A 13,417-nucleotide genomic window follows, 5' to 3' on the forward strand; every position below is an offset into this window, starting at 1 on the left:
TTCTCACCAAGCGCCAATTGTCTGTGTCAAATTAAAAGTCCTGTTAATAAGGTACATCTTCGTTTTGCAATGTAACGCGGTGTAAAATAGACACCGCGGCTCGTGACTGTACCCATACAAAACGGCGGAGGGCACAAAGTTTACGGACGAAGCGGATTTAGGGACAAACGGCTGCCTTTTGTATTTTTAACTTGTTTACGTCGAAGCGCACGAGCCCTGCTGCAGTGAGAGGACGGTGAGTATCACAGCTGCGGCTAATTAGCGGCTAATTTAAAATACCGTAATGCTTTTAATAGACGACATATTAGTTAAATGTGCTAACTCGCGCTTTTTTAACGCTGAAAACGTGGAATTTTATTAAGTATTTTATGCCCAGAGAAATGGGAGGTCTTCAAGGGGGCGTGTTATTGTTTATGTCACGCTCCACCCAATTTTTCTTTGTTTATATCCTTAAAAATCGACGCCAAATAGGATATCGCTTTCTGTTTTTGAGGAACCGCTAATTAGCTGCTTGTAGGCCCTACCGGATGATTTTTTTCAGGGGGTTTGTCAATGTTTTTGTTGCACTACACTTCATTTTTCTGTATTTATATCGATTAAAATAAGAAAATATCATGATATGAGGTGAGTTGTTAATTGGTTATTGTTTATAGTTTATATGAGACTTATTTTAGGGTGCGTGTTATTGTTTGGGTCGTGCCCCACCCCCTCTTTCTTTGTTCATGTCGTCAAAATCGACGTAATATAAAATACGTTAATCCATATTATCTAATTGCTAATTAGTTAGTCGTCATTAGCTGACGTCACAGGTTGCAACCTTGAATTGGTAGTGCTAAATTGCACATTCTTGCGATAATTTGCGCCCCCTGTACGAGCTCTTATAGTGAATAATACGCAAAGACAGCCGACAAAAACTGCATGTTTTAACTGTTAGGCTATGTAGCCCTGAAACAAATATTTTCTTGCTTCATTCATGATTTTCCACCCCATGCTTACGCAACCGTCTCCCAACTGAACGGGGATCCCCGCACTTGAATTTCATACCATTATTTCCCCCGATCTCCAGATCAGCTGATGCAGCCAGGTAAACTGCAGCCGGACGGAAGGATGGATGGATGAATGGCTGAGGTTGGATGGCTGCTTTCTAGTCTAGTGGGGGATCCGCCGCTTGTCTCATATTACACTGCTGCTGCTCCTCTTTATCTTCCTGTTTCCCTCCATCGCGATCGGTCCCCTTCGGCCTGTGAGCGGATGAATGCCAAAGCCTGGGATTTTACAATCGCCAAAAGGACTCCATGTCTTTCTTGGTAAGAGTGTCACGCTGCATGGTTTTTGTTGCTGTGTGCCTCTGTGCGTGCCAATTGTGACTTAGGGAGGTAGTCACGAATCTGTGGGCTAGTGCTGATGCCTCTGGTGGGATGTTGCAAATTCACTTGAAAATGCATCAAATGTTATTTGCTTTCAGATGAGGATCTTTTAATCTATTTACATTTTTCTGAGTTTTATTAGTGTTACTCTTTTGCATCTGCTTGAACATGTATATCGTGGGCAAATATAGATGGGAAATGATATAAATAAGGTATTTATGATAGTCACCTGTGCATCCCTCCTGTCTAATTATGTATGAAACTATTATCTTGCTCATTTGGGACACATCAGCTGCCTCTTACTGCTATTATCATCCCTCTGATTCTCTTTCCACTCACTACTTCCGATAAAAAGCTCTCTAAGTGCCCCCACGGCTCACATTCCCCGATGCTTGCTTCCTTGACTCTCCCTGCCATCCTTCCCTGTGAGGCAGTGTATCACCTTCCACTCCCTCCCAGCTCCATGTTTCCTCTCTCCACTCCTCCCCCGTCTCCCTTTGGGCATGTCTCACCTGTGTGCTCCTGCCCCCCCTTCCACCAGGACTGTTCCTGCATCTCCCACGCTCAGGTCCAGCCCTTGGACATAGAGGAGCGCTATGAGGACACCAGCCACCAGTTCCTGGTCAGTAGCCAAGACACTGTCAGCATGGAGACAGGCGTCACACTGATGCTCTCCCGTCATTTCATCTCTGTTCATTTATCATCTGTCTGAAGGTGCTAAACCCTTGGCTTAAAGCTGTAAAATACTGTGACTCTTTGAATTACTTTGCAGTGATCAGAGCTGTTCATAACTTTCGAGGGTTTCTCCATCAATTTTATAACCAACAACATGCAGGGACTTGCAAGAATCAGGGAAAACCAAAACTCAAAGTAGTGAAGCATCCAGGCAGAGAAATGTTGATTACTAATCTGTCTCAAGCACCAAAAGCTTAACAATCAAGATGCAATTTCCATAATGCAATTTATTAGTTTCCTTTTCATTAGCAAACTCTAATTTCACCCAGACTTTTAATAATAGATGTGCAGAACCCAAAGTCTGCTCTGAAATGTGCAGAATTCTTATCATGTGCAACATTGATTTGCATTTTTCTGTAAGTTATTTTTGTCAAGATCAATAAAAAAGCTGTTTTCACAGCATCATGTGCTTTAACAGTCAAGCTGTGCAAAAAGTTCCATAGCAGTACTATACCGTGTTTCCCAGTGAATAACAGATTTTTTGTGTTGCTGCTCTTTTGATTGTATTCTTCAGCAGTGTGTGGTATAAAGAGGCTCAAACAAACAACATCACTCACCTTTCACATGTCGGCCCGTATCATATCAGGTGAGCTGTATATGTGAAAGTTAATGTAGTGCATTTCAAGTAGGGCTCTCAAATGATCCAAATTTTTGGTTGTAATTCAGAATTTCTGTAGTTCAGCTCAATTAATCTCTCCTTTTTGGCACATTTTGAAATTCCACTATTTAGATGTTTGTCTTAAAATAAGGTGAATTAAACTCATGTTTGGATACAGACCTGTTTTATTTTGAAAGAAAATAAGGAAGTATGGGTAGATCAAAGATTATGACAGGAACGTAATCACGGAACAAGGAATTTGTCATGGACTGAAAAGGAAATAAGGGAATGGTTAAAACGGAAATGACTTTTTACTTAGGTGTCTGAGTTTTTTAAGTGAAATTTATTTTACATCACTGTGGCTGCATTCAGATGTTGCAGTGGCTTAACTAAAGTGTGCCAAAACTGACAACAAAGCATGCAATTACTGCAAATATTGCACTAATTATGGACCTTGTTTAGACCGCATTGATGCTGACACCCCTAATCCCAACTATCATCCTAGGGTGCTGGACTGCGGGATCGCAGCGTGAGCAGATAATGCATACAACGCTTTGTTTTTATCATGCGATGTGGCACTTTGATCAGTGCATTCACAGAGGGAACGTACCAGTGGATGCCTCTAGGGATGGGAATCGAGATCAGGCTGAAGTTGGTCTAATCCATCAACATCATTTAGATTTAATCTTAACGATTCCCTTATCGATGCCTTACTCTCGTATGCCTTAAAAAACAGTGTCAACAAACAAAGTAGAGAAGTACACCTGGCAGACAGTCACAAAAACCGGCTGAAGTGGTCAAAAGTTTCTCAAAAAATGCCTCAAGATTTCATATCATCTCAATACGTCCAGAGATCTAGGATCCAGATGCAAGTTATATATTTATTTTATTTTTGTCTATTAAAGAAAATGAGCAGTAGTATTGTATGATCATTCAAGTTCAGAGATTGAAGATCCAGATAGCAGCTTGTTTAAACTGAGACATTTTCAACAAAAAGAGAATTTTTGTATACTTTAGCAAGTTCTCCCCTCAAACACTTGTTGTTTAACATTTTTCAGAGCTGTTTATTATAGCCAGTGATTGAAGTGTGCTTGTCAATGATTCTTACTGAAGGTGGCAAACATCTTGTTCAGTGTTCAGAGAGAAAGAGACTCAATAAAATTCGAGAAAACTTATATAGTCGATGGCTATTACATACGCATTTAAAGAAAACAGGAAAAAGAGTCAGCAGATGTACTCAGGTGGTTGTAAATATACATGAAAGAGCCACCTAGTGTCTTCTATGTCTATGCATACCTCTTCAAATAAAGTATTACCATTTATGGAGATACTACAACAAAAACATAATGATAAGAAAATTCAATCACTCTTCTTATTTATTGAGCAATGTTGCATTTTTGACATTAAACTGAGCAAAACAAAAAAATGTACATTTTAGTTGTTTTTAAAGATCTTGACAAGTTAACACATTATAACAGGAAAACTAGCTTTAAGAGATGAACACGTCAAGATGCTGAAGTAACAACCAATCTTATTCTAAATAAGATATATGGATGTATATCTTCTTAGGGCTTCCATACAGCACAGACCTTTGCCAAATTTTTCCCAGATACCTATCTGTGACCCTCTGAAGCAAGCTCTGCAACACACTCTTGGATGAAAACCATTGGTTTCAATAAATTGAATAAAATAAATAGAAAGTAATTCTTAATAGCCAGTCAAGACATACAGTAAGATTGGAGAAAGGACCCTTTAATGAGTCTTAAACCTTCGTATAAATCTTAATCTGAAGGATAGGCCGGGGAACTTCGCTTGTTTTGATACTGTTCCTCATTAGCGATTCAGCACCATTTTAACTGTTTATGTCTGAGGTCATATTCCTGTATGTTATGCAGACAAACTGCTGGGACAGTATGGTTTAAACAAAAAAAAAACACAATTAGCTAATGTGTTTTAAAGAAAGCTGCATTAGACACAGCTGCTAAAGTCTGATGCCTGAAGAGAACCATACACTGCTGCGTTCCTAACACTTGTCTGCATCACCAAAACTGCAAGCATCCCACTCCCTCCCTGTGGCATCTATTGTCCCGTGATACATTACCTCACCATTACAAAAATGTGTTCTTCTAGGATTTCTTAACGGGCATTTCTTAAGTGTCTGAGGAACTTATGCTTTGCTGCTTTGGACATGTATAAGTAGTGTTTTCAAACCAAAAATATCCCTGTTTTTAACAGACAAAATGATAGAAAATCTTTCTTGTTTCAGCAGTTAATTATTGTGTGACACCTACCCTGTGGTGGACATTAATAATACCCTTACAGGGACAGTTAGCCTTTATGCTGATGGGCTTGTTTGGTCTTGTAGGTCCATATTTATTTATGTGTGTTTCACAAGCTTCAAACTCCTCACAGAAGATTTAAGTAAAATTTTACATTTTTATATTAAAGCTCTGTTAGGAAGTTTTAAGCTGACTCTGTAAAGGCAGCACAATGTAATTATTTTTGGTTGAAAGACACTTTCTGGTCATGTACAGAGCAGGGTAAAAAAAAAAAGTCCTGTTTAGACAATGCATTAACAAGGATTTATTTGTATTTTGGGCATTATGATAACAAGTGGTAATCCAGATAAAATTCATGCTACTTCCAGTTGGGTCCTGGAGTGGCTCCAAGATACAGAGGGAAACACTGTTGTAAACCAACATGTACTGACGCCATAAAGACCCAGGTCAGCTGAAGTGGTCTGCTGTATTCTGCCACCCCACAAGATTTGTCTGCTGAAATGTGTATCACTTTGCTCTCCCGCCATTCACAAAAGGAGCCAGCTTTTAGAACCAACTGATTCATGAATGACACATCATGAGTCCCTTGTAAATTCCCATTTTGAATTGATCTGGTCTTTCCAAACTGCTCTTTATTTGGTACCATTTTGCCATTATTTTATGCCTAAAACAACAAAAATATAAAAAAAAAAAAAAAAAAAGAAACAGTCTCTTAAACGGGAGCCAGCTCTTTGAACCAGTTCGCCCATGAACAACACAATGACTCTTTTGTACCTTTCAGTTTCAACCTCGTAAATCCCACAAGATTTGTCCACTGAAAAGTATATTACTCTGCCTTGTGAAAGCATGTTTGTGGCAAAAAGAAGGAGAAAAAGCAGTTAAAGAGGCACACTATCCTTTTGGTTTGTGCCTAAGTTGCCCACATACGTTTCTATTGCCAGCAGCTTCCCTGCTCAGTTCATATCAGGATACCAAGCCATTCTAGTTGAACCACAGATGAGTTATTTGTGCCGTTGTGTATATAAAAAGTAGGCAAGGAAGTTCTGGTATTAGGTTGTCACTGAAGACATAATGTTTATGCATAATATAAATAGATGTACTAAAGTAAAGTCTTTTGTTATCCAAATGCCCAAAACGGATCATTAATCCACAATAATGCACTGTCTAAATGGCTCTAAAGAGTCAGAGGTACCGCGTTGTCCCCCAAAATGAACACAACTCTCCCAAAAAAACAAAAAAAAAAACAAATTCCCTATTAGTATATCAAAAATCACATCTGTTGACAGATAGTTTGCTCTATTTATTGCTTGGCAGGTCCAGACTGAAACATCACTACAAATGCTGGGTACATTACCACGTTATGCAGACATATTCCAATAATTATTATTTTGACTGTGTTAAATATAATAAAAATGGAATTTAAATTTATTTGCTGGGCTCATTTTTCCACTCTGCTACCTTTTAAGTATATAATAATAATTATGTGTTGGGTGTTTGTATATGTGCGTCCCTGCAGAGCTGTGACGGTTCTGAATACACTCTGCAAGGGCCGGCAGGAGGCGATGACATCACAGGACTCTCACCTGTGCCGGCCCACTACCAGCTGCTGTCTGAGCTGGGTGAGGGCAGACACTGAAGTACAATGAAGTTGTAACGTTAATCAACTGAAATTACTTAAAGTTTTCTTCCTAAACCTTCCAAATCAAGTATAGAGAGATTTTAATACGAGACAATCCTGTGCACAGGGAGAGGCTTCAACAACCTGAGCCAGGTAAATATGGCACGACACATCCCGACGGGCCAACTGGTGGCTGTCAAACAAACTAACCTGGATGAGTGCACCGAGGAGGAGCTGCTGCAGCTTATGGTGAGAATATTTTGATTATTTAGAGCAGTGATTCCCAAACTGGGGTACCCCCAGGGGTCACAAAATGAGATGGGGGTATGCAAAAAATAAAAATAAAAACATGATTAGAAAACAAAAAAATAATTAAATTATATAAAAATTATTCACTTTTATTTTTATTTTTCAGATTTAATTTGTGTATTAATTTTTGTTATTTATTATGTATGCTGGCCCTTGAACACCTGTCAGGTTTCAACCAGTTGTTTCAGTAGTTAAAGTTCAAACTGGCAAATGTTTGTATTGTGAGCTTTGATAAAGGCCTGAAGTGTTGGCAGAGAGGCTGCAGGCTGGATTCGTGATGCATCTTGGAGAAGGAAATCTGTCCTGAATTGTCAAAGATTCTTATAGTGACATATGTTCAGTCAGACACCCTTCTCATTAAAGCTGTGGTGAGTTTGTACTTAACAGTTTCAAGTACATAACTGAATATGTTCTAGAAATTTAAATTTCTTTTTTCAAAAGTGAACTGGTGTTGCTCACTGAAAATGCTGGTAAATAAATCTATTTTGTGAGAAATAATTCACTTTAAGAGATTTTATTTGTATGTTATGCATGCTAAATGTGGGAGGTGGGGGTTGCGTCGGGCTTTCAGACATTTCTTTTTCTAGCTGCATGAGAGTAGGGGGTACACGGCTGGAGGTCAAATGTCTGAAGGGGTATGGGCTGTGAAAAGTTTGGGAACCACTGATTTAGAGTATTACACATGTTTTTGTCAGTATACTTAAAGCTGCTGTACAAACCTCCAGAATGAGGTCCTGCTGTCCCGGCTGTTCCGTCACCCCAACCTGCTGACCTCCCGCTTGGTTTTCAGCTCCTGCTGCCAGCTGTGGGTCCTCACACCGCTCATGGCATACGGTCAGATACTGCTACACTTAAATAACTTTGCTTTTCTCCTCATTTAGAGTCAGTCCAGTAACCAGAGCTAAAAATGTTGAAATCTCAGGCTATTTGATAACTCAAAATCATATATTTCTTTAAATGTTAAAGAATGATAGCTTCTCTAAGATAAATGTTGGCATTCTGTTTTCATTCATGATAACTATGTAAATATTCCTGGGTCTGTATTATTGGTTATTTTTCCATATTTATGATATATTGTTTTAAAAATGTTTAATCAATACTGTGATAAAATAATTGAAATAATTGGAGGAAACTATTTTAAAAGTCCAATAATGCAATTCATTGGATTTTTGGTAGTATTTGTCAGACAGTGAGGATCTAATTGTGTAAATCATGGGTGTTCAAACTATGGCACAGGGCCAAAATGCAGCCCTTGGTTCATTTAAAATTGGCCAGCAGCAAATTCTAAAACATAAATGAAAACTGGCCCACATTAGAACATGAAGCTTGGGCTTGACTGTATTTTATCCATGGTTTCTTATTAACAGATTAGTATAGTTGTGTGTTATCTTGGGGGCTCGTCCGGGAAGGGAACACCAAATTGTACAGAAAAAAATGATATCCTGGTATCAGGGGCGTAGCACAGGGGGGAAAAGGGCACTGATTACCTGGGCCCACAGAAGCCCAATTTATTTTTGTCTCAGTAATTAGTGTCATTATTGAATCAAAAGCGACTAAATGAACAGTCAACATTCTGAACAGGGCGGAGCCAGTGATAGTCAGGGCTGCCCTGAAATCAGACCGGCCTCCTTAAAATCCTTGACATGACTGGCTATTTGCCTTGTCTGCTATTAACTAGCCATTTAAGCATAGCCAATCACTAAGCATATCTCTACTTAAATTAGACTGGATTTACTAACTTCAGTATCATTAAGGTGAGGTAAATGAAAGTGGTACCATCATCCTTATAATTTTTTTTATGTGACCCTCAGTGGGAAAAGCTTTCAGTTTTTTTTGCCAGTAGCACAATTGCTAAGATTTAATGCATTCACAAGTTTGACCTCAGCCTCAGATTTTGGTAAATCAAATCTAATTTTTCATTAATTTCCTGCTCATTCCTCCTTTCCCCACTCATCTTTCCTGCAGGCTCTGCAGACACCTTACTAAGAACATATTTCCCAGACGGAATGAGTGAATCCCTCATTGCGTACCTGCTGTATGGCGTCCTAAAAGCTCTGGAATACCTACATCAGATGGGCTACGTTCACCGGTCAGTTCAAAGCAGAAACGAGATACTCCTCCATGACTGTATTTTGAATGCATTAATGTGTAATTCTGCATTCTTTCCCGTCCCGCCAGAGGGGTGAAGGCCAGTCATATCCTGTTGTCTGGAGAGGGGCGTGTCTACCTCTCAGGGCTGCACAGTGTTTACAGCATGATGCGGGATGGGAAGAGGATGAGGGCCGTGTTTGACATGCCTCACCACAGCCCAGCACTGTTGCCCTGGCTGAGCCCCGAGCTGCTACGACAGGTCAGGAACATTGTATACAAAGATAGACACCTCTTCCCTCCCTCCACCTCCCCCTGTACAACAGTGAAGCCACAGTATATCCCAGACTGACTGGCTTGAACAGTCACATCTTGCTGCTTTCGCTAACCAAAACTGTCATATAATAGTCCACAGCAGAACAGTTATTTAAAGTTAAATGACTCTTGTGCTTGTCTTTGTTATATTTCCTTTGTTTCTCCTCTAGTCTGATCATTCAGCGCATAAAGCGCTGCAGGAGCTGCATTTGCTAGCAGAAAATGGCATTTGCCACATTTTTCTAGCATAATATTGAAAAGGAACTAACAAAAACCAGCATAATATCATGACAGAAACTAGGGATGAGAAGAGTTTGACTTGTACAAACCCCATTTTCAAAAAAGTTGGGACGCTGTATAAAATGTGCATGAAAACAATACAGTGATTTGCAAAATCGTATTCAACTGAATACAGGCAGACAAGATATTTAATGATCAAACTGATAAAGTGTCAGAGTTTAAGTGTATTTCTTTATACTTTTATGCATATTCTGGATTTGCGACTGCAGCACATTTTAAAAAAGTTGGATCATGGGCAAGAATAAACTTGACTTGTGTGTATTGGATCACTAGCATTGGTGCCAGCTATCCTGGCTAGCAGTTACTTCATTTTGGAGCTGAAAAGTATTTCAAGCTATTATTGTATCTGATTTTAAATTTAGAACCACTTTATAAGCTCTTTTAACCACTTTTTCAGTCAATTTTTACCACTTTTATTGGACAATTAATTTTTTGCACTTTTCACCCAATCTGCCCCTTTCTCCACAAATTATTGTGCCACATTATAACCTTTTTTCATCATTTTGTTGGTTGTTTTTGCCACTTTTGGCCCATTTTTGCCTCTGTTAACCCATTTTGCCACCTTCTCCCTATTTTTTGCCACCTTTTAACAGCTTTTCACCACTTACTCTACTGTTTTTGCCCATTTGAACCCACTTTTGCCCCTCTTTGAACCCTTTCTATCACGTGTCGGCAATTTTTGCCTCTGTTAACCCGTTTTGCTGCTAATTAATCCCTTTCAGAACTTTTATGCCAATTATTGCCAATTTAAACTACATTCTACTCTTTCTTACACTTATTATTGCCTCTTGCAACACATTGTCACCTTTTTTCAGTCTGTTTTATCAATTTTTAAGACATTTTTATCCTTCCCACCATTTATTTTGCCTCTGTCAGCCCATTTTTGCCACTTCAACTAATTTTTGCCTCTTTTAACCCATTTTTATGCTGTTTAAAGAAAAGAGGTTTACATTCTGAAGAAGGCTATATACTATGGCATAAATAAATTAAAAATATATTTGATGCTTTGATAGGGATGGCTGTTAATCGGGTAAAAAAACAAAAATATGGTAATCACAGCTTAACTTCACAATGGGCCATGATATTCCTGACTTCCATGGGCTCCCCATTTGGCTTGACCCCAGAAAGCTCTCCCTTTTATCCCCCCTTTATGCCAAAATTTATGCATTTTTCAGACAAAAAACAAACAAAAAATGATAAAAGTGGCAAAAGCCCTCCTGTACTCTCCTTATCATGATATTTTTTCTAAAAAAGCTTTGAACCTGAGTTAGCTGAGGCTGCATGCTTTGGTCCAGTTGAGTTTTCCTGCTATAACATCCCAGCTGCATCACCTACAGGCCTCTATTTCACAAAAAAATTTTGGAACATGCAAAGTCTCAGAATGTGTGAATGTTCAGTATTCTATGCAGTAGAGGTTGAAAATGATTTGCATTTCACATTATTCTGTTTTTATTCATGTTATAAAATGTCCCAGTTTTTTTGGAACTGGGGTTTGTACTTGTGTTTTGAAGTCTGACCCATGTCCTATGTGTTAATGTGTAGAAGGAGGGTCCTATGACCTGCACCGCAGCCAGCCAATAGGGGGAGCACTTAATACTTTGGCTTCACTTTGTGCAGTGAATCCTCTTTGGTCAGGAATGATTTTATAAAGAAAGATATTTTCCCATTTATTTTCCGTCTTTTCTCCCTATGATGTTGCCCTTGGTAGGACTTGCACGGATATGGAGTGAAGTCAGATATCTACAGTTTAGGTATTGTGGCCTGTGAGCTGGTGAGCGGCAGGGTGCCTTTCCAAGACATGCCCCCCACTCAGGTAATAAGAATTACTCAATCCAAACAGCTTCTGAAGACTTTTTGTGTACTTGTAACAGATTTTGAACCTTTCTCTCCAGATGCTGCTTCAGAAGCTCCGAGGCTCCCACTGCTGCCTCCTAGATGTAGCTCCCTTCCCCCTGGGCGAGTTAGGGGGTCTGAAGGTGTCCCGGTCAGGGGTGGACTCCGGCATCGGGGAGAGCGTGGCAACAGGAAGCTTGACGCACAGCGCCACCGCTCCTCCCACGGATCGACCTCAGAGCCCCGGACCCAAAAACCACTCCGCCACCCTGCACAACCTGGTCCAGCTGTGTCTGCAGCAGCAGCCTGAGCGCAGGTACTGACATTAAAGGACCAGTCTGCTTAATTTGATTATTGATCTGATATTAAGTTGTTAAAATGTTTGCCCTGCTTTTGTTTTCAACAGGCCGTCAGCATCCTCACTGTTGACACATGCCTTCTTCAAGCAGGTGGGTTTCTAGATATAGTTACATTTCTGTCACTGAAGATCTGTTGGTACAAGATACTGAAATTGAACACAGAAAGTGAAAATGAAATAAGTATTAAGTAAGTGCTTGCTGTGTTATCTTTCATAACAGGTGAAGAGACACACCAGAGACTCCTTCCTCAGCCTCATGTACCCAGCAGTGCCCCTCACCAGCCCAGAGGACCCACCAGTATCCTGCCCCCCCACACCATCCTGCCACCCTCTGACATCCACCCCCACAGACCCTGCCGAGGGTGTGTGGGACTTCTCCTAACCCCAAGTCTCAAATCTACCGTTCTCCAAAACCTGACTAGCAAGCCAAACACGAGACAATCAAAGCAAAGCAATGAGGCCAAATTCTACTGTGCTTTTATTTTGTATTATCAACTCTCTGAGCCTTTTTAAAGTAGTTTTGTAGTGTTTTTTTAATATGTTTGTCTGAGACACATGCGAAGTAACGGAGGAGCAAACGTCACAAGTGACGTGACTGTGAAAGTGCTGGATGAAAAAGCTGCTCTGATCATATTTTACAGTCATGATGATAATGAACTGTTTGTGACTGGTTGACTTTTAATCAAGCGCTTCCAAAAAGGCAACTGTGAGTTAAAGGAAACATCCACTTAAAAATGTAATGGTTAAAAATAACTATGAGCAGTATAATCTTATTTTGGTGCCTATTATTAACCGTTATTGTCCTTTTAAGGAAAAAATAGTACCTTGAACAATGAACACACAAGAAAATATCCCAACAGGTACTGGTAAAATAACTTTTGAAAATTAAGAGATTATGTAAGGGTGGATTTTTACTTTTAAAGTGTTATTTTGTATTCATACTGTGAATAGTGAATACTGTGGTACATATGAAAGTATTTACAACACCTATGTGCATATATATTCATCTCCACTGTATACATGAGAAGTGTAGGGTGAGATTTACAGCAAATTTTTGTTCATTAATCAAAGGAAAATACTTTCAATAACAGTTTTTGCCATGTTTTTTTATTTTTTGCCAGTATCACATTGATAAAGTGATTCTAGGGATGTGCAGTTTTCACAAATATACACTACTTTAAACATTTTTGAAGTGCAAACACAGCTGGTTAAAGTAGAAAGCTAATGATGGCTCTAAAGCAGGGGTGTCCAAACTATGGCCCGGGGGCAAAATGTGGCCCGCAGTCTAGTTTTGATTGGCCTTCAGCAAATTCTTGACATAATATTGAATATGGCCCACATTTGAACTTTAGCATTGTGCTTGGCTGTATTGAACTGTGTAGTTTCAGCACAAAGCAACGCTACAGTGTTAATTCCGTAAACAAACATTTTGACGAAATGTATTTGTGCTTTTTTTCAGACTGAATTGCGACAACACTGTAAATATTGAACACATTTGCAACCAAAATTATAACAGTATCTTTGTTTATAACTCCCTGATGGATTACAGCAACAAATAGCAAAACCAGTAAAATTTTAGGGGCTGAGCCAGTTGGTGCCGGGTCCGAACAGGGCCCT

General features: G+C 39.5%; 1 protein-coding gene across 2 annotated transcripts; it reads left to right on the forward strand.

Annotated features, from left to right (window-relative positions):
- Window positions 1–3: 3 nt before the first annotated feature.
- stradb (STE20 related adaptor beta) lies at window positions 4–12,553 on the forward strand. Of its 2 annotated transcripts, XM_041782141.1 has the most exons (13): window positions 4–235; window positions 1,067–1,307; window positions 1,909–1,989; window positions 2,617–2,688; window positions 6,496–6,598; window positions 6,725–6,846; window positions 7,632–7,740; window positions 8,872–8,995; window positions 9,085–9,256; window positions 11,318–11,422; window positions 11,502–11,758; window positions 11,849–11,891; window positions 12,021–12,553. In XM_041782141.1, exons 6-13 carry the CDS (start codon window positions 6,757–6,759, stop codon window positions 12,180–12,182), a joined length of 1,062 nt encoding a protein of 353 aa, XP_041638075.1. In that variant the 5' UTR covers window positions 4–235; window positions 1,067–1,307; window positions 1,909–1,989; window positions 2,617–2,688; window positions 6,496–6,598; window positions 6,725–6,756; the 3' UTR covers window positions 12,183–12,553. The 2 variants fall into 2 exon arrangements, with proteins under 2 accessions (XP_041638075.1, XP_041638074.1); XM_041782140.1 differs by lacking the exon at window positions 2,617–2,688.
- The last annotated feature ends 864 nt before the right edge of the window (window positions 12,554–13,417 follow it).

This window comes from Cheilinus undulatus, linkage group 24 (genome assembly GCF_018320785.1).
Source record: "Cheilinus undulatus linkage group 24, ASM1832078v1, whole genome shotgun sequence".
In the NCBI taxonomy this organism is placed as follows: Eukaryota; Metazoa; Chordata; class Actinopteri; order Labriformes; family Labridae; genus Cheilinus; species Cheilinus undulatus.